This window comes from Nothoprocta perdicaria, unplaced genomic scaffold (genome assembly GCF_003342845.1).
Source record: "Nothoprocta perdicaria isolate Ctin4 unplaced genomic scaffold, notPer1 scaffold_251, whole genome shotgun sequence".
NCBI classification, from domain to species: domain Eukaryota; kingdom Metazoa; phylum Chordata; class Aves; order Tinamiformes; family Tinamidae; genus Nothoprocta; species Nothoprocta perdicaria.
This window is the reverse complement of record NW_020455479.1, coordinates 676,381-697,076: the sequence shown is the minus strand read 5'-3', so window position 1 is coordinate 697,076 and position 20,696 is coordinate 676,381. Positions and strand designations below refer to the sequence as shown.

The 20,696-nt window shown below is 55.8% G+C and overlaps 2 protein-coding genes across 2 annotated transcripts in view; one reads left to right on the top strand and one right to left on the bottom strand.

Annotated features, from left to right (window-relative positions):
* The window catches only part of APLNR (apelin receptor), a 7,575-nt gene extending 5,995 nt beyond the window's left edge, over positions 1-1,580 (top strand). Inside the window, exons 2-3 of the mRNA XM_026040231.1 lie at positions 141-155; positions 1,440-1,580. Coding sequence (XP_025896016.1) covers positions 141-155; positions 1,440-1,580 — 156 coding nt within the window. The remainder of the gene's footprint in view (positions 1-140; positions 156-1,439) is intronic.
* A 4,869-nt stretch (positions 1,581-6,449) lies between these two features.
* Positions 6,450-19,608, bottom strand: LOC112948028 (inner centromere protein-like). Its single transcript, XM_026040230.1, has 19 exons — positions 19,472-19,608; positions 19,253-19,366; positions 17,183-17,748; positions 16,155-16,206; positions 15,658-15,691; positions 14,995-15,094; positions 14,258-14,348; positions 13,908-14,034; positions 13,699-13,833; positions 13,187-13,198; positions 12,531-12,640; positions 12,048-12,159; positions 10,865-10,975; positions 10,436-10,566; positions 10,178-10,256; positions 9,206-9,313; positions 8,851-8,961; positions 7,331-7,478; positions 6,450-6,761 (listed from the first exon to the last, which is right to left on the bottom strand). The coding sequence occupies exons 1-19, from the start codon at positions 19,606-19,608 to the stop codon at positions 6,556-6,558; spliced, it is 2,484 nt and encodes an 827-aa protein (XP_025896015.1). The 3' UTR covers positions 6,450-6,555.
* Positions 19,609-20,696: the final 1,088 nt, after the last annotated feature.

Genomic DNA, 20,696 nt, shown 5'->3' with positions numbered 1-20,696 from the left:
GCCGCATGGCGCCCCGGGGGGCGGCCGCGCCGCGCTCAGCGGCGCCCCGCGGCGCCCATGCCTGCCGGGAGACACAGGGAGCGGGAGGAGGGCGGTGAGCGGCGCCCGCGGCCCCGGCCCTGCCGGCGTACTCACGCAAGCGAAGCCGCTGCCGAGCCCGGCGACTCCGGCGGGGCTTTTCCCCACCTCCTTCCTCCCCTCCCTCCTCCTCCTCCTCCTCCTCCCTTGTCTCTCTTTCTCTCTGGCTCCCTCTTTTTTATTATTTATTTATTTTTTTTCTATTTTTTTTCTTCCTCCTGGAGGGCCAGATACTGACGTTGCTCGGTTGTCTCTTAGCAACTGCCTCCACATCCCTGAGCAACAGGAGAGCGGGATGCGGAGCCCGCCGGAGCGCCGGGGCCGGCTCGGGGTGTGCAAACCACCCCCCCTCCCTGGCCACACACTCGGACCCATTCCCCCTTCCCGTGGATCCCTCGGAGCTGCCGCCCCCCTCTGCCCCCACAGCTTTCCAGACTCCCCTTTCCCACATCCACCAGCGCCAGCCCTTCCTGCGGAGCTGGGCTCGGAGCCGTCGCCTCCGTCTCCCCCGTGTCCGGCCTCGGAGATGGCAGCGGGGAACGCGATGCCACCGCTGAAGTTCCCCCCGACCTGCTCTGCCTCCCTGCTGTTTTGGGTTTCCTTTTTTCTCTTGGATTTGGAGCAAATCAGCCTCACATGCCGGAGGCGGCGGCGGCGGGAGAGATATCCGAGATTCCTCGTGCATTTGCCTCTGGAGCTGTAAAAGCAGAGGCAGGCGGGAATTCCCTCCCCGCTGGTCTCGTGGGGCTCCAGGAATGGGAATGCCAGTCTTGTCCCCTGTCCCTATAGATCTCCCCCTATCCCTTGTTGCTTTGTGAGCTCCAGGCATTTGCAGCAGGGGTGTTCCCCATGGAATAGCGGGAGACAGGGATGCACAAGGACGGGGATGCACTAGGACAGGGATGCACTGGCACAGGGATGTGCTGGGACGGGGATGTGCTGGGGTAGGGATGTGCTGGGATAGGGATCTGCTGGGACAGGGATGAGCTGGGACGGGGACGTGCTGGGATAGGGATGTGCTGGGATAGGGATGTGCTAGGATAGGGATCCTCTGGGATAGCGATGCTGGAGGCCGGCGGCCGGCAGGAACAGGGCCTGGGGCCCGGCTGCTTTAGCCTCGCAGCCCGTCCTGCTCCCAATTTACTTCATCCTGCTGGGGAGGGTCCCAAGCGCCTCCCTCGGGGCACCCAGTGGCCGCCCCCGTTCGGTGCTGTGAGCTGGAGGCCGACGGGAAGGGCAGGCGGCAGAGGCCGCGGAGCAGCTCGGAGGCTGCCCCTGCCGGTGCCGCCAGCAGCGGTACCAGCCCCAGGATCGACTCGGGGATCCGCCCGGCTTGGCTTTGCGTTCCCTCCCCTCCTCAGCACGGTTTTCCCTTGGCTGCCGCGCTCCGCAAGCCGGAGCTGGTGGTGGGAAGCCAGAAGCCGAGTCTGCTCTGGGATGCGGACGCGCTGCGCTCGTGCCGAGGCAGGGCTTGGCCTTTGGAGGGCTTTGCGAGCACCTAAGCAGCTTGGTCCCGGTGCCGGCCCGGGCTCCGCGCAGCAAAAGGACCTGGGAAACTCTAGTTTTTGCCTACAAACTCCCTAAAACGTATAGTTTTGCACCAGGACAGGAGTTTGGGGTGAGACCTCCACTTCTTCTCACACCCAGCACCATCCGCGTCTCCAGCACGGCCCCTCGGGGGCCAATTCTGCCCGTTTCGGCCCCGCAGGCTCCGTGGCTCCTGCGCGTTTCCGCAGGTGTTGTGGCCGGGGGAGGCGGGTGCCAGACGCGCTCGCCCATCCCGCCGCGCTCGGCCCCGCGGTGCGAACGGAGCCCGGCTCGCGCGAACGCCGCCGCCGTGACGACAGCCTCCATGGAGGCTCCATCCCTCCACGGAGACCCCGGATAAACAGTCCCACCTTGGCATCTCCCTCCGCAGCTCTTCAGATGCTCATGGCCCCGACCTGAGCGGGCCCCGGGGCTCCCCGGGGTGCCTGCAAAGCCTCCGAAACCCCTGGGATGCGAGCGGCGCCGGGTGGCGGCAACGACCCGGGGAGCAGGAAGCGAGTGGGCCGCGACTTCGCACCAGATAAGGGAGCAACACCTAAGTGATAACGAGGGCTGCCAGGCGGAGGGGCTGGGGGTGCTGCGAACCCCGAGAGCCGGGCAGCGCGTGCTTTATCTCCATGCCTTCCTGCAGTTGGGGGCGAGGCCCCAGTGCCAAGGCAAGCTGCAGTGATGGCACCCACAGAATGGTCCATGCACCCAGTTCCTCTGTTGCTGCCTTGCTTGGTGGCTTTGCTCATTGCCCTTCCCAGAGCTCCAGCAGCAGCTGTGGTTGTGGCAGACTCTGGAGATCTTCCAAGCCCTCCTGGATGCCACCCTGTGCTCTGAGTGTCCCTGCTGGAGCAGGGGGTTGGACTACATGATCTCCAGAGGTCCCTTCCAACCTCGACCATTCTGTGGTTGTGTAAGTCTGTGATTCATCTCCCTTGTCTGCCCAGCCCAGAAGCCATCATGGCTGCAGCTCCTTGGCTGTAGCTCTCTTATGAGACAAGGGTCTCCTACGAGACAAGGGTTGCGCTTAGGAGGCACCTCACTGCACTCGGGGTTGAGGGATGGAGGCTGCCTGGCAGGGAGCAGCCCGTGTCTGGTCCGGGGAGCTTGCCTAGAGCCCTGGAAGGAGAGCTGCACACCAACCTGCCACCTGGGACCAGCCTCTGGCTCCTCACGAGCACACAGAGGGTGGCTTGGAGAAGTCCAGGTCTTGCCAGAAGAGCACTGGAGCGGCTGGCAGGGTAGGCAGTCACATCGCAGTTCTTGGATCTGGCCCCAGGCCTGGTTTCCCCCAAAGTTCATGTSCGAGATTGAAGTCTCATCCTCATCATTAGTCTATTATTATGTTTTTTTGCTTTCATCATCTTGTCATCAATGCACAAGCAACCTTGCCTTGTTGTCTTTGCATCATCCTGATGTCATCTCACCATCATCTTTATGTCTCATCACGTCACCAGCATCGCTATCATCTTCATGCCGTCTCACCATCATTGCCTCATCATTACTTCATCAACACCCTCATCTTGTCGTCATTTTTGCATTCTCTCATGGTCACCATCAACTCACCAGCTGCTGCAGCTGGGGCTGAGTGAGGAAGAAGATATCAAATACCATTGGCAGCAAGAGGCCTGCATCTCGCAGTACTGGAATCATGAGCAGGTTGTTGACTGTAGGTCCAATCACCTTCCAAACAGTGAATTGAGTTCATGAATAATGTGATTTACTCAAATGCAACATTTACAAAGAGGGCTTTGGATGTTGGTACATGAAATTCTCTACTACAGTGTTTTTTAGCKAGCTCTGATGTACAAATGTGCGATCATCACTCACCCCAGAAGATGGGAGAGAGCTCTCAGGCTCGAGGAGTCTCCTCAGGCRGCATCCTGACCCGAGAGGAGGAAAGGCGTTGAGCCCGTCAACTCATGTAGAAGTTACAGTGGAATATTCCCTCTTCTTTCCTCCTTAGTTCAACTTCTACACTTTTTCTTTACATTTAGGCGGAACTTGAGGGACTGTAGTCATGCTTAATTGTTATTGATTGGTGAAAAAGTCTCTCGCTTTCATTTAAAGGTCTAGTCAAGGGAAAACCTGGAGCGCACACTCGGTGAGGAGTGGTTGCACCTTGGAGGAGGGTAACTTTKGGGATGGAGGTGTGTTTTGACATTATAATGAGCAAAGTTCAAGCAAAGCTGGTCTGAGAGCCCAGCACAGGGAGTAYCACAGAGTTTGGCCAAGGTGTCTTCGCTCTGCTCCACCCTCTGTTACTCCTCTTTGCAGCTGCAAGGAGGGCAGATTGTACTGCCCAGAGAAGCGTGGGGGAGCAGAGTCCATGCGTATCAACCATCCTGGAAGTGACAGCTCTCCATCACCCCAAGCAAGCTTCTGTAATGCCAAAACTTCTAGTATGCCCTAGTTTTTCCTCTAATTTTGCCCTTTTCAAGCAATTCTTCCACATCAGCATCTTCTCTCCCTGGTCTTCTCCTAAACTCATCATTATTTGATCATCCTTATATTGTCATCATCTGATTGTCATCTAGTCATCCTCATCTCATGGTCTGATCATCACRTCATCATTATCATCCTTTCACTGTTGCCTCATCAACATCTTATCAACTACTCTTTCATGTCATACATTTGACAGTCTCCTGGTCTTTTTTTTTGTCCCCTCCTCTCATTCTCAACTCAACTGACCTCTCGCTGTCTTTGACTTGTCTCATCTATATGGTCCTTGACTCATCTTGCTGTCACTGTTGACACATCGTGTGATTGTCATCTCAACCCTACCACCTTTTTGTCACCAACTTATTCCTTCATTGTCTCGTGACCATTCTGTCATCTYCCTTGTCTCATCACCAGCTTGTCACCATCTGTTTTTTTTCATGTCACCCTCTGGTCTTGGCATCACCTGATCTCATCATCATTTTCTCACAAATTCATTGCTGAATCTCAACATGCTCTTGTTGTATTTTTTATTTTTCTCCCATCATCTTGTCATCTTTCTCAGGTTAAATCATGAATCTTTTCAATGGTATCTCATCACCCTTTTGACATCATCTTTCCAACATCTTGTCTTTATCTAGTCCCTTTTTTGGGGCTTCCTCTTAGCATTATTTCAACATTACTTCATTATTTTCATCATCATCTGGTCTTTCTGGCATCATTGTATCGTCCTTTAGCATTATGTCATCTTGCCTCATCATGATCTCATACCTTCATCATCACGGTCTTGTTGTCGTTTTATTGTTTCATCTCATTGCGCGTGACTTGTGCTGTCATTGATTCCTCACCATCACCTTCTCCCTGTCAGCAAATCACTCTCGTCACATCTTGACACATTGGCGCCTTGTCACCGTCTCATCCTCTCACCATTTCATCTTCTCAGCCTATCACTGTCTGGTCTTTTAGGCATCAGCTCATGATTTCATCATCTTTTTGACTTTATCTCATGAACACCTCCAAGAGCTTCAACATCTTATGGTCTTTTTCACATCTTCTCCTCATCCTCTTGTTACRATGCCACCACATTTTTGACACCCTCTCATTGCCTTAGTGACACCATCGCAGCAGCATCTTGCTATCTGGTCTTCCAGTTGTTATATTTCTAGCATCATCTGGTCAACACCTCATCAACATCTGGCCTCTTTGGCATCTTATCACCAGTATTACATCATCTGCTCTCTTTTTGTCTGAGCATTTAATCATTCTGTCATTGTCTCTTTGCTGTTCCAGGGCTATCCAGCATYGTCTTTATCTCATCATCATCTTGTCTCATCATATCAGCACCGCCTTGTTCTCATTTGTCTCCCACTAACAAGGTCTCTCAGGCCTTCTGGCTTAAAGATGGTATTGAAGGGAAACAGAAGGCAGCAGAGAGCACTGAGCCAAGCTCTTTGGCGAGGTCCTGACTCAAAGGGACAAGGYAGGACACATCTCAAAGAGCTTTAGCCTCTTTGTTTGCACAGATGTGTGCACGCATGGAATAACCATTCTTAGGCTGGTGTTTTCTCTCGCAAATCCTTAAGCTTCCAACAACCCCAAACCTAAGAATTCTACTTGTAGCAGCTTTTCACCCCCTCTAAAGCCTTGATGGCCACGCAGCAGCGTTTCTCCACTGCACGAAAGCCATGCAGRAGGGCGAGATGCAGCAGCTGTAAGAGCAACAGTACACAGATAGGTAGCTTCCCGCATAGAGCTCTGCAGGGCCCTGGGACCCACGGCTGCTGCCCCACTGCGTCCCAACCGTCACCAGGCAACAGCTTCCCGAGGCCGGAGGTAGCGGCAGGATGCGCGGCCGGAGCCGGGAGATGCGCGCGCCGGGAGCCGGGCACGCGAGCCGGCACTCGCTCCTTCCAAGCCACAGCTTTTAAATAAATCAGCACCCTGCCCAGAGGGAGGCTGCAGCCTCGAGCTTCTGGAAAAACACAGCACCCAGAATTCAGCCTACAAACCATCATTTGTTCTAAGAGGAAGAGGAGGAAGACCCCCATACCTCCTCACCCAAGACCTTTAGTTTAACCCGCACAGGCAGTATTTTCTAGCTGAAAGAGATAAAGCTTCCCCCCGCCCCGCTCTGGCTCAGGGTAATGAGATCAGAAGGATATGGAGTTGAAATCTAATACTTACGCATAAAAGCATCATTAGCACATAAACATGGCTGAGAAGGGCTTGGGAGAACATTGCGCCCTCACGTCGATTTACCGAGATTGATCTCTCCCAGGGCAGCTTCAGTTTCGAGCTTGAGGAAGCAGACAGAGTTAGTCATGGGCAGCAGCACAGCTGCCCTGTCCACACCACAGATGAGCACGGAGGAGGGAATGTTTACGGGAAAACTTTAATACTTTTATTTTCATACAAAATCAAGGATTAAAACCAGAAATATTCTGCACTCTCAAAAGGCCAAGGGATATACCACCCAGGGAGGAGACCCTTCTCGGCCTTATCTCAGTTTTTGAAGATGCAAGACGTGCCATACGTGGGTTTTGCCTCAGGTGGGGAATGCCAGACGGCCGAGCTGGTACGTTTGAAGTACCGAGGTTTGCTCTTGCCAAAGATATCCTCCAGTTTAGGGCTTGCAATCGACCCAAAGAGCTGGTCAACATTCACCGGGTGATAGTACTGGTGTAAAATAGCTTGATTAAGCTGGGACCCTGTAAAACAAAGAAACAAAAATCAAYCAAACCAAAAAACAATCACAGCAGGAAAGCAGACTCAGAAATAAGYTCGGTGCTCTGCTCGAGGAAACTTTCACCTTAGAGCCCCCAGAACTGCTGCACACCTCCTTCCATGCCTGAAAAACTTAAACCTGTGTAGAAGGGAAGRTTAGTATTTTTCCTGGTATTCACAAAGCTTTGTGCTTTGCACACCCATCTTCAGGCTACTAAGACTGTTTTAGGTCGATTTATCCCAAACTTGGGATAAACTATCCCACCACAGCTCACTTCCTTTCAGGAGAATTGGCTTCTTCACTGCAGTGAGCTTCCACTTTTCCTTTCCTGCCCTTGGATCCAGATGGATCCAGCGCAGAGGACTTTGGTTCAACTTCAACACAAGAGCACAGCTCCAGSTCTCCTCACCACCTGAAGCCCTGGCTGTTGCTGAGAACTGGCACCCTCCCAGGTCACACACTAGGGAAGCCGAAATTGTACTGGGAGAAGCTGGAAACTCCCAGCTGCCTAGTGAGGGAATGAAAACAAGCAGGACCAAACTCTGCACCTACCATCGGCCCAGGAAGGGACAGGCTTACGGGGATCATCCTCGTCATCTGTGGAGTCGTCGCTGTTCAGATCCATCCCATAATTATTTTCACTGACTTTGGGGGGCCTGGATTCCTGTGGTGATCCTAAGCAGGACGTGGAGACAGATTTCTGAAACCAGAGGAAGACATTCATTATTAGAGCCAACATTTTTTACCTGGCAGCTGCAGASAGGAGGGCTTGGCTTGCAGGGGGAGCTGCGGCCAGGCCTGGGTGGTCAGACCCTCAAGGCTTTGGAAGAGCAGACAGACTGTGTTAAGACCCCAGATACCTTAACAGGGTACCTGAGCAGTGTCTGCACACAGAGGATGAATTCTAAGAGAGAGGTGAATTCCCAGAGCTATTTGCTGGGCAATGAACTTCAGCCCAGGGGGAAGGCAGCCAGAAACAAGCACACAGCAGACTTAGAGCAGGTGCAGCACATGCACACCCCTTTTTCATCCCTTGCTCAGAAAGAGAGCCAGAAAGGTCAACACTAGTGCAGAGAAAGCCTTTAACCTCTGCAATACACCTAATTCCTGCTCAACAGAATACCAGTTGAGATTTCCTGGAGGAGCCAGCAGGGCTCAAATCCTTTTGGCCCTTTTTGCCGACGCCTGCTTGGAGACCACGGCCCCCTGAAGGCCAAGCAGCAGCACGGGGCCGGGTACAGCAAAGCCCAAAGGGCTGCTCGCCCACCACGCAGCTCCCAAACCACGAGGAGAGGCCTGCCCTAGCCTGGTGCACGCACAGAAAAAGCCAGGCCTCCATGCTCCTTTCGGGAAGGCACAAGGCCAAGCTCAGAGGCACCTCCTGGAGTCGTGGTGGGCTGCAGGGATGACCTCAGAATTACGTGCARTGCAAAAGTGCTTAAGGGACGCTGACCAGAGGATCGAGCAGGAAGGCAACCCTAATTCTAAGGGGTTCTTAGCACTCAACCCAAGTATAGAAATAAGGGAATGCAGAAGAAGGACACCCACACTTGTATGCAGGTGGAAGGCACGTCGTGCCAGACACCTCCAGCTAAGAGCTGAGAAGGGGCACCCAACAGAGACGGCACTCGGGGCTGCCTAGTTGTCTGAGCAGCCTTTTCTCCCCCCTTCCAGGCTTTGTGCCCAAGTGGTTCCCACCAAAACCTCCTTCAGGAGGCACACACAGTCCAAGTTCCATCCCAGTTCCAGAATTCCGGTCCAGCAGCCCTATGTGGGCCGCCCAGCCTGGCTGCCTCAGGACATGCTGCCATCCCATGGTGATCCAAGACCCTCCAGGAGAAGGAGCATGTGCTTTTCCCTCACGTTCCCTGCACCCGGCACTCACCCAAGCGAGCAATAGGACTTCCCTGTCCTTACAGCACAGCCCGTGGTTAAATCCCAAGAGCCAACGCTCCAGGATTTCACCTCCTGCACTTTTCCTCCAGTGCTACCTTTSAATAAAGCCGCAGGCTGAAACCAGTCAGGCACCACAGACCCCACGTAACTGGGGCCTTGCTGCAAGCCAGGCTCACCTTCATGGCTTTGCTCTGCCAAGTGCTGCAAGCAGCAGGCTTCAATTCCGGTTGCTTTCTCTCCTTCTCCTCTCCTGCCTGCTGCGGAGGCTCCTGCAGACTCCCTTCCTCCTGTTAGGACACGAGCAGGAAGTCATTCTTCATGCACATTCCCTCAAGGAAAYCCACCAGATTCTACCTCTGGAGAGAGCCACACTTTCTGCTGCTCTTTGTACAAAATTCTCTGTCACACTCTCGTTTTGCAGAAAGATTGTGGAGGATTTTAAACAAAATAACATTAAAAGTTTTGCTCCAGGACAAGAGTCACACAGACAAGTCCTGTCTTTGCTGCAGAGCCTCCCAAACCCACACGCACCTTCACCACTTTGAGCCATGGATTAGAAGCAGGGGCAGGGAATTCTGCTGCTTTGCCTCTCTTCTCCAGACCAAGCAGCTGGGGCAGTTCTGTCGGGCTCTCCTCCTCCTGTCAAACAGCACCAAGAGGTTTYTCCTGCATAAACTGCTTTTTCACCCAAGCCATTTTATCCAGGCACTGCTTCTTGCTCTCTCCTGAGCAGGGAAAGGCAGCACACAGCTCACAGGAGAGCCAGGCCTGCAGTCACTCCGAATTAGATCCGGCTCCTCTTATCTGCAAGAGCTTTGTCAGCTCTCACTGCAGCCCAGCTGCGGGCAGCACATGAGGAACTCAGACCTCCATTAAAATTAGATAGGAAGAAATAGGTGTCTGAAAGCCACTAGACTAGTAAGAGCAGTGATACAAAAGGAAAAAAAAAAAATCACTTAAATATAGCAGTTGGAGGGTGTCTTTTTTTTTTTTCTTTTCAAAAAAAACCTAAAGAATAAAGGCAAAAAAAAAAAGTGGTGTTAATTCGTTAGGAGTGGAAAGAACAGGTACTGTGATATTTTGAGACAAGCAGCTTCGACTAAGCCGTAAGATTCTTTCCTAACCTCGTGTAAGTGCAAGTGAGGTTACAYGAAGCCATATGATACCTGAAGTTTGTTCTGGACATCATGTGAAACCCATACAGTAAGTGGAATAAACAGATATGGAAATTAATAAAAGACTTAAAAAAAATTGTCTTTAAGAGCTCTTCCTCAAACAGAAGCACAAAACCAGCTCTGTTGCTGAAATGAGAGTTAACTCATTCTTGCAAAAAACTCAATTTCTTATTGCAACAACACATTTGGCTGGTGGTCAGATTCATTGCAGTTGTTCCTCCAGGCAACCTAACCGTTAGTTTCAAAACCTTGAACAGTGACACGGTATTTTCAGTCCTCGCTGGCTTCAAAAGGGAGGAGTTACTGCAAGACCACCTCAGCTCCCTACCTTTATTTTTTTCCCACGGAAAGCTCCGAGCTCCAGCTGTGGCGAGGCAGCCTTCTCCTTTCCCCATGGTTTGGGATCCCTGGGGAATAAAACAGGGACTTAGTCAAAAGGGAAGTGTCCAGCACCACCCACCACCCTCTCAGCTCCCAACTTCAGCACCCGGAGCCTCCAGTCAAGCGAGGCCTCCCAGCCTCAGCACTGCTGTTCACGTCCACTGCTTGGCCAAGGCTCTGCCCCGTCCCCACCAGGCTGTCGTACCTCTCCTTCGCTTGTTCCACCTGCCGCTGCTCGACCAGATTCTTCAGCTCCAAGACTCTCTTGCCCTTTTCTTTCACTTCCTCCTCTCTCCTTCTCTGCAGGAGCTCCTGCTGCTCAGACTCGTAGTCGTCCTGAAGGAAACAAAAGCCTTGAAAACCAGAAAATTGCAAGACAAGCTGCTTGAGGCTACCTGTACTTGTTATCCTATTCTTCCCCGCCGTGGCTGTCACCAGTGGGGCAGCCTTCTCCTTCTGCCCCCACAGCGACCCCATCTTCCARCTTACTGAGCAGAAATCTCACACTGCTGATGCTCTCATTCCCCCATTCCCTGACAGGAGTCCATCGTCCTCCCACAGAAGTAAACAGCATGCAGGTTCCCTGCTATTTCTGCCCTTTTTGCACACAGGAGGGATGCAGCGTCGCTCTTACCATCCTCAGTGCTTTCTGTTTCTGGGCACCAGCTTCTTCAGCCTTCTTGGAGAGCTTTTTCTTGCTCTTCTCCTCTCCCAGTTTCTCTTCCCGGGCTTGCGGGAGGCGAACCTGGGAAAGCCACACAGATCTGCTCCAGAGCCCCACGGACAAGCGTCACAGCCTTCCCCAACAGGGGAAACCAGAAGAAGTTTGAGGTCTGGGGCCTTAATCAAACCCAGGTCCTAATCAGACTGAGGACCCAACACCCACCACGCAGCCACTGCTTTCAGTGCCAGCCTCGTGCAACAGGTCCACCACTTACTACAGGCCACGTGAAGAGGAGCCCATCACCTGGAGCGGCTGCAGAGAAGAGCAGAGATGATTACACAGCCCCAAAAGACACCTTCCAACTTGGCGAGCGATGGTCTGCAGAGCAGGGTTCCCATTCTGCCTGCAGTGCTGCTCTCTAGTGACCGAGTTCAGGTGCATTATGAATGAGGACGACTGGCCGAGTCGGAGCCGAGGCTCCTTTACCCGGTGAAAGCATCAGTACGTGCACGGCAGCAGACTGGCCAGGGCTGCGTGTGCTTTTGGCTCCTCAGCTTTGGGGACAAAGCTGGAAATGAAGGACCTGGTGCTCCTTTCTAAGGCTGACCCTTCCAAAGGGTCGCTGCAGTCCATACCTAAAAGGAGCAAGAACCCTGGGGCCCAACGATGRTCCTTCTTTTGAAGGGGAAGGGATTGTCCGTGCAGACACAGGGAACACCAGCACAGCTCGTGCTCAGGAGCTCCCTTCTCCGCCTCTTCCCTCCTGCTACACTTCCGCAGCCCTCTGCATGTGGCTACCACCTCACGGTGAGCRACTCGCTCCAAGGGCCCACTAGCCAAATAACTCATCCCTTGCCTGTCCCGTTCCCAGCACGCACACAAAAGGACGAGGCCACATTCCTCGAATGCAGAGCACCATAAAGCGCATGTCAGAACAGGAATTCAGAGCTACTGCAGAGGCTGGTGAACACAGAGCCTCCTCTCACCGAGCAGAGGCTTTCAAGAGTCTGTTTTAGATACAGGCTTATCCACCACCTGATTAGTCACCAGCGACAGCACCCCCATGCCCGCACGCAGCACCCTGGTGAGGAAGTGCAATAGGTGCCTGGCTGGCACTCAGTCTCACAGCTCAACGGGAGCCGAGACCTCTTACCTTCTCGTCACTCTGCAAAAGCTTCTGTCCCATCCGCTTCTTCTTCTCTTCTTCCATTTGTTCCACCCGCTCCCGAGCCTGCAGCGCCTTCCTTAGCCGCTCTTCCCTCTTTCTGGGGAGCACACGTGCAAGAGGGGCCCTTAGCTCTGCCTGCTCTGGCTCAGAGGAGGATGAGGGGCACAAGGACTTGCCATRGGGGCTCACTCTCCAGCGCGGCAGCTTTCACGTGCCACAAGGACGCTGCTATTTCCCTTGTGAGCTTAGGCTAAGCTGAGGCAGAGCAAGTCATCTAGACTCAGCTCAGCAGCTACCAGCAGGTGCTTTGCACCAGGGCAGTTCTTTCTGCAGCTGCCCACGAGCAGCAGTGCCCAGAACGCTCCTTCCAGGGCAGAGGCAAAGACAGGAGCACAAAGTGCTGCCTGCCTGGGAGCAAAGGCCTGGGCTAAACCAGGGACGGAGCAGGAGGCCAGAGACCCAACTCACTGCTTCATTTCTGCCTGCCGCCGTCTCTTCTCCTCCTCCACTTTCTGCTTCCTCTGTTCCTCAGCCTCCTGCTTCTTCCTGAGGCTTTCCAGCCTCTGCCGCTCTCTCTCCTGGAGGGAGAGGATTCAGACTGTATCAGCCCCTGGGGCCTGGTTCTACCCCCGGGCTGCCCATACACAGGCAGCTGCTAAGCTAAGAAGTCACTGTCAGAGCCCTGGTCACCCCTCAGTGGCAGGACAGCGAATATCAGGGAAGAGACACCAGGTCTGGCAGCAATGTGTATTCAACACCACCTGTGTGGAGCAGAGGGGCTGCCTGGTTTTGGAGGGCAGCCCCTCAGCACCTCCTGCTGCAGATACCCACAGCAAACGCCAGCCTAGCCCAGTGCTAACCCAGTCAGCGGCCAGGAGAAGGTGCCCGGGGCAAACAGGCTGGTGCCCAAAGGCCTCAGGGCTTCTCAGCAGTTCCCAGGCCCAGCACAGCACCTGCAAGGAGGCCCCGTGCCTTGCCACTGGCCAGGCCAGTGTGCATCCCCGAGGAGAGAACGGAAGGCCTCCAGGGATGCCAGGGCAAGGGGAAAGAGCTACCACTGCCTGGGATGCAAGTGCAGCCACCACAGTCTTCCAGACCCCACGGTTAAGGAAATTCTTACTTACAACAAAGTCTCCCTGTAAGGAGAAAGAAAAGAAAGAAAGAGAAAGAGGTGGGGGGGGAAAAGGAAAAAAAAAAAAAAAAAGGAAAAATTAAGGTTTTGGAGGCAACAACTCTTTATAGCAAAGTTTCCTTACTAGCCCATGGACAGGAAGCCTCTGCCAGGTCCCTCACCGCCTGTATCCCAGCCCCACAGCAGCCTGCCACGCTGCACAGAAGAGCCAATTCCCACCAGGTGCAGCAGAGCTTCCCATTTTCTCTGGGTTCAAGAGCCCTAACACCACAAGACATTTCTGCTGGTCGCAGACAGACCAGCTGGGATTTACCTAGGAACGGGAAAGGCCTGAAGGCTGATGCTAAAACACATTTAAGTGCTAAAACACTTGTAGACCAGCCCCGGCAGTAGACAGGCAGCGTGTTTATGTGTCTCTGAGCACACAGTCCCTCCTGCTGCTCCCCAAACCCTGGCCCGTGCCCTTGCTCCAGCCTGGCACAGGAAGGTGGGAGCTCGAGGCACCTTTGGATCGGGCCGCGTGGGAGTGTTGCGCTTGATGAGGTTCCTTATGACACCCCCTCGCCCCGCRGCGCCCGGGCTGGCCAGCAGCTGGTTCCTCTGCACGGCCTGCAGGAAGTTCTTCAAGGGCCGGACAACCTGGAGGAGAGGACACAGGGAGGTCACACGCGCCAGGGAGCGGGTGGTCCGGGACAACAGGGACATCCCTTCACCTTGCTGGCTGGAGATGCCGCGTGGTTTGCACAATCCACATGCTTCTCTTCCAGAGGGGAAAGGGCCCGGGCTCCTGGCTGCTGCCTGTCCCACATGGCACCCATGGCCTGTTTGCAGCTCCGTGTCCTGAGGGCGGTAGCAGGAGGCTGGTTAGGTGGCAGTGCAGGCTGGCCATGAGCAGCCTGAAGCCAAAGGCTTCCCCCAACCCATCACCAGTATCCTCAGGAGAACAGAGGCTCCTGCTATTCCCTTCGCACCCACCACACAGCTTTGAGGTTACTTAGCAGGCCACAACCAAGCCCTTCCAGACCAGTCCAACTCATTCCCTCTCCCTGCAAAGGCCTCATACCAGATACGCAAGGGCTTCTCCTGGGGCTTGGCACTGTGGGCTTGCTCCTGGTTCTCCTTCTGGGGCTCGCTGGTTGCATTTCCACAGCTTCCTGGGGAAGAAAATAAAAATAAAGCAGTTGGCACCGTATGCAAGGCACCCTGCTGCAAGCCCTGACTTATCTCCAGCTCTCAGGTGCCAAGAGTCCCACTGAATGAAACTGTGCTGGCAAACAGACCCACTCGACTGCCCTGCACGCCAGTGTCGTGCCTGTACCTTGAGCACATCCTTCTGAAGAGGCACAGCTTATCTCAGCAGAAGATGCTGCTCTTTACTCCAGCYTCTTTAGGACTATGCAACTTCCACAGGAAATAAATAAAAAGCTTTGAAGAACTTTGCTTTGAGGGACATTAAATAAAGAGGACCTGTAATCCCTTACGCTACACAGCCTCAAGGAGATTGATGTCATGGYGCTGTAACACAACATTCAGCCAGCCAGAAGACTTCAGGTCCATGAGGGATCATTGAAAACATCCCCATGGACACTGATGCCTGTCAAGGAAGCATTTTTCTCAAAGCYTGGAAATACTGACAAGAGGTGCTCGCTTGATCTAACCGCAGAGGTTTCATGCCCTCTGGAGATCAAGTTTCTCCAAAAACCTGGCCAGAGGTAATTCCGTGTCCCCTGTTGTCCCCACATGCTCACGTTGACCCTGTGGCCCCAGGGAAGGGAGGCCAAACCCAAGGCATCTCGGTACCTTGGCTGCTCCCCGCTGGCTGCTCAGCGGGAGGTGGGTGCCGTGCTGCAGGGCCGGCCGCTTGCATCCTTTGGCTTGCAGCAAGGGAGCTCTCCGGAGCCTGCAGGAGAAGGAAACACTGTCCTTATAGCATGGAGCCTCCACRGGAAAGGATTAAAATGGGCCTTTCTGTCCTGGAAAAGCCAGTCACATCGGACTGCCAGGCCAGGGCTGGCTCCYGTCAGAGCTGTGCTGCTTCCCTGTCAGCTCTGACTCATCTGAGCAGCATTTCAGAGCCCTGCTCACGAGGCAGCAGCCTCTGCAGGAGGACAGCAGCTGCTCACAGCCCTTCTCCCACAGGGCAGGCTGCTTCCCTTTGCTCCACCTGCACTCTGCAGGCCAAGCTCCTCACAAGGGACGGGCAGCCTCTGCACACCTTGGGGACAGCACTGCTCAAACTACAGACACTTTAGTCTTAACATATGGATAAATCCCTTGGCAGTCTCAGCTTATGGCAYCGTTAGGAATCTAGGTGTGCAAAGAACAAGGTCACTGCAGCACAACACCCCACGGGGCTGCTGGGGTGGCTGCACAGCCACCTTTTCCCCTGCTTCCTAAGTGGATGTCAGCCACCAGCCCGTGCCCACCAGCCTAGACCCACCTACAGGTCTAAGACAGACCTACCTTTTCACTCTGGGGGCTCTGTTGCAGTCCAGCTCTGTGAAAAGAAGGAAGGCTATTTTAATTATTTCAATTCCCTCTGAGGCAGAAGAGGGAATTGCCCTCTTTGTCCTTGAGGCACCTCTGTGAGGACAGCGATCCTCACAGAGAGCAAGTGACACTTAATAAAAGTACAACCGAGCTGGCACATTGGAGCCAGGGAATGCAGATGGTAGGGACACCTGCAGCCAGGCCACACAGACAGTGCAGTTAATTCCTATAGTGAACTGCGACTTTGCACGGAGCAGCCACAGGAGCGAGTTCTGTGCCGTCCTGCAGGACTTCTGTGGAGGCAGCAAGACGCTCCACGAGCCTCACGCAGAGCTGTCCCTCTGCCAAGCTGGATTTCAGGGTATCCAGAGGCCGGGAACAGCTACTACTGCCAGCACAGCATTCGCCTAGCCACCTCCATGAGCCTCCCAGCCCTCTGGCACAGGCCTGRCCCTACAGGACAACCTCACCTCACATCACCGGTCACGTCGTCTTCCTCGAACACCTCCCCGTTGCTTTGACCTGGGAGGAAAAAGCACATGGGACATTGACTGCCTTGGGACCTGCCCGGCGGGTGGCCGGGCTCCAGGCACAGGTCTCCGTGTGTGCTCCCCTTCCCAGGGACGCACCGATTGCTCATCCCAGCTCTCCTGMCACCCTCCCGTGGGGGTCACTGCCAAAAGCACCACGGGCTGGGAAGGCAGAGAACAGAGGGCAGCTCCTCTGTCTGCAGGCAGGTACAGTGCCACAAAGAYGCCCGGGTCACTCGGCCAGCCCCATTCCCAAGCCGAGGGACTCCAGCTGCCGCCTCCCTGCACGGCATTGTGGCCGATTTCTCCTCCTCCCATGACACCGCTTGGTTGGAGCCGTTTAACAAACACGGGGTGACTCAGGGCTGACCAAACCGCATGCCAAGGGCATTAGTGCTCCGTTAGGAACCGCTCTGCCCTCAGACACGCTGCCGTCAGGAAGCCCGGAGAGCAGAGCCTCCTGAGGAGCCCCGAGGGCAGGGCACGCAGCTCCTGAACCCCGTTTCCTCGTGGCACCATGTGATTCGGGCCTCAGTCCCATCACTCTTCCACCTTCACCCCCAAAGCATCCAAGCTCCTTTGCCAACTTGAGCCAAGTCTCAGCAGGTGGAGACACTCACTCCCTGCAGCCCTTTTTAAGGGCTGGTGCTTGGATTAAAGCCCCTCCAAAGGGAATTCAACAGTTTGGCCTCATCAAGCCAACACAGGGTGAACCCACCCCTGTGGCTAGGGGGAGCAGGGCCTCAATTTCCTTCTCCCCTCTCACTTTTCCAGCCACCTGCAAACAGTGTGACCCAATCTCCACGCCCACACTGGGGTCCCTCACTCACTGCAGCAAAGCAGGAAAAACTGGGCCTGGAACTAGGCCCAGCAGCAGGCGGGGACCTGGAAACGACACCCTAAGCAGCTAGAGGCCAGGAAGCCTCTGGCTGAGGGCACCAAATCCCACTTGGTCACCAGGAACTCACAGCTCAGTCTGCTGGAGGCAGAGGACGACTCCCGAGCCGCTGCCTTCCTCGCCAYGGCCCTGCCGATGGATCTGCGGATCATGCTCTCCCTTTTGCCGGCCAGGGAATATTTTCCGGCCAAGGAGGCCCGGTGGCTCCGGCGGCGGCGCGCGGAGGAGCGACGCGCCTTGGCCCTCGCCGCGGGCCCTTTGCCGGAGGCGTCCTGGAAAAGCCCTTGTCCCGGGTCCTGCGGAGACGGAGCTCCGGGATCAGCCGCGGGGCTCCCGCTTCCGTCGGCCTTGGGAGTGGAGGTGCCCACGTGGGGGCTCTGCTCCCGCTCCCGGCYGCTCCGGGCGCTGGCTCCCGTCCTCGGCTCGGCGCCAGGGCTGTCGGGACCGCCTGGTTCAGCTGCCAGGACCTCCGTTTCGGGTGTTGGTTTGTGAGGCAGTGCTGGGATCTCTGCTGCACCTCCATCTGGCACCTCTCCCGCTGGAGCACCACGGTCCTGGGGCAGCTCCCTGCTCCAGCGCCGCTGGGAAGCCGGCTTGCAGGATGCCAGCTTGGCGCTGCTCCTCCTCCTGGATAACCTTAGATAAAAGCAAACAAAACAGGGAAGTTATCGAGGGGTGCACGAGGCTCCCACACGGTTTYGGAGCAAAAAGCAGACAAATTTCACTGTGAACCTACGGGCTTCCCCCCTGCATCGCTCCCAGATGTGCTCCGGCCGGCCAGGCTGGAGCGACTCGGAGCTTACGGCTCCCCACAGCCTGCTGGGGTTTGCACCTCGCTGCTGCATTTTGCTCCATCCTGCTGCTCTGTGCTGAAGGACCTGCGAGTTTTCCTGGTGCCAGGGGTGTTTTCTGGGGACACGGATAGGTTGAGATGCCAGGACATCCACTGCTCTGTGCGGAGAGGGACCCCTAGCTGGGGACATTGGAGSACAGCAAACTCGCACCGGTGGCACCAATCCAGAGCTCCGCAGCAAAATCCGACACGGCAACCAGGGCTCCAGGGAGCCTCCCAAGCCGCCTTCATTTAAAGAGGGGGAAGTTAAAAACGCACTAAGTGATTTAAGGAAAGACCAGAGCAAAAGGCAAACGTGCTGAGGGGAGGAAACAGCAGCAGCCCGATCCCGCAGGATGCGGCAAAGTGCTGAACTGCAGGATGAACTTCCTCTTGCTGAGCGATCACCCTCCTTCTGGGCACCTTATCCTCTCTGAAGGAGTGCTTCTTGTTTGTTTTCTTTTGCAAAGCTTCTTTTAGAAACCTAGGGCGATTTGTCTTCTGTCGGGGAGCAGCCCAGCTGCTTGGCAGCTAACAGGATGCCGTTAAGGTCTCCCTGTTTAGACCTGCCGCCCTCCTTAGCCAGACACACAGGAACACCCCACACTCCTGGGGATTCTCCCGCTTCTCTCCAGCCTCCAGCCCTTGTTTCCAGAACCTTTCAGCTCCAACCCTTCCTGCCTGGGGTTTTTTCCCACCACGGATCCCAAACCCCGAGCGCCTCCAAGCACAAACGGGGCGCTCCAGCCGGTTTCCATCGCCACCATCCACGTGCCCAGGCTTCTCTGAAGGGAAGGCCACCTCAACCACGTTGCCACTGGCCACCAGAGGAAACACCTACCTAGGTACCAGGAAAGAGGGCCACCAGAGCAGATACTGAGCAGCAGAGCCATCCCTGCTCGTGCCTGCAAGCRAGTGCTGCCCAGGAGCAGCAGATCCTCCGGGTAACAAGTTTCAGCCTGCCCACGTGAGCGAACACGGCACTTGGTGCCTGTTTGGTAACGAGCCCCARCTCCGGGTTCTCAGGCACCGATAAAAGATCCGGGGTGTGAACACCAAGAGGAACAATATTTATTATTGTTTCTAACCAAGAGAGAAAAAAAAAAAGGTGGAGAAAACCAAGCAACCGTTTACCAAACATCCACAGGACAYGCGGAGCTGACCTATTTCTGAACCAGACGTGCCCCGTTAAGCACATTTATCAGCTCAGGAAAGCAAGGCGGCYGTTGGGAAGGGTGCGGAGCGATCCCGCTCGGCTTTGTTTCACCTCGGAGTTAAAGGTCCCCTGCGGCTTCCCCTTCCACCCACCTCCTGCGGGTCGGCTCCCTGCTCTCGTCCCTCAGCGAGGCCGACGGCCTCTTCCGCGGGCGCCTCCTCTGCGACGGCGTCTTGGGCACCAGCTGCGGCTCGGCCCCGAAGTTGCTGTTGGGCACAGAGACAAGAGAGGCTCAGGGAGGCGCAAGGGGGGCCCCCCATGCAGCTGCACCCCAAAGGCGGCGCCGGGGAGCCCGTCGGGGGGACACGCACCTGTGCAGCAGCCGCATGCCCTGCTCCTCGGCCGCGCGCAGCCAGGCCAGGCGCTTGTGCCGGGCGTCGTGGAGCAGCCGGGAGAGGCGCTGCCCGCACACCTCCAGCAGCCGCGTGGGACCGGCCGCCGCCGCCATGGCCTGCGGGCACAGGCAGCCTGGGCACGTGGGGCCCAGCACTGCCCCCCTGGGGCATCCCTGCAGTGGGGCAGACCCCCACAGCCCCCCTGCAATGGGACAGCTCCCGCCTGCAATGTGGTGGGTCCCCAGGACCACCCGAGTGCACCCCCTTCTGTCACAGACCTGCCCCCCCACCCAGGGTTCCCTCCCTGCAGTGGGGCAGGGCCCCCAGAGACCTGCTGCAACAGGGTAGGGCCTCCAGAGACCCACTGCAATGGGGCACTCACTGCAATAGAGCAGCTCCCCAGACCCCCCCGCAGCAGGATAGGTGCCTCCTGCAATGGGGCATGCACACCAAGACCCCCCTGCAATAGGGCAGGTCTGCAAGACCACCCTAGTGCAGCCCCTACCATCATGGGGAGGTCCCCTGCAATGGGGCAGGCTTACCCCCTTGCCCCCGGCCCAGGGCTCCCTCCCTGCCATGGGGCAGGGCACCCTAGCGCAGCCCCTACCATCATGGGGAAGACCCCCTGCAATGGGGCAGACCTGCCTCCTGCTCCAGGGCTCCCTCCCTGCAATGGGGCAGACCCCTTGGACCTCCCTGCCATAGGGAGCACCCTACAAGAGGGCGGTCCCCTCCCCACCATGATCTCTCTCTCCTACAATAAGGTAAATTCTTCAGGACCCTCTTACAACATCCCATGTATCCCCCATTCTTCCCCCCACCCCACCAAAAAAAAAATTTTTTTTTAAATTTAAAAAATCACAATGGGGCAGGACTCCAGGACCCTCTCCCAGCCACAGGGCCCTGCAATGGGACAGGACATCGGGACCCTCTCCTCACAACAGGGGCCTGCAGTGGGGCAGGACCCCCAGGACCCTCTCCCTGCCACAGGGTCCCATAACAGGGCAGGACCTCCAGGACCCTCTCCCCACAATGGGGTCCTACACTGGGACAGGACCCCTGGGATCCTCTCCCCACAAGAGCGCCCTGCAATGGGGCACAACCCCAGGACCCTCTCCCAGTCATAGGGTCCTGCAATGGGGCAGGATCCCCAGGACCCTCTCCCAACAACAGAGACTTGCAATGGGACAGGACCCTAGGA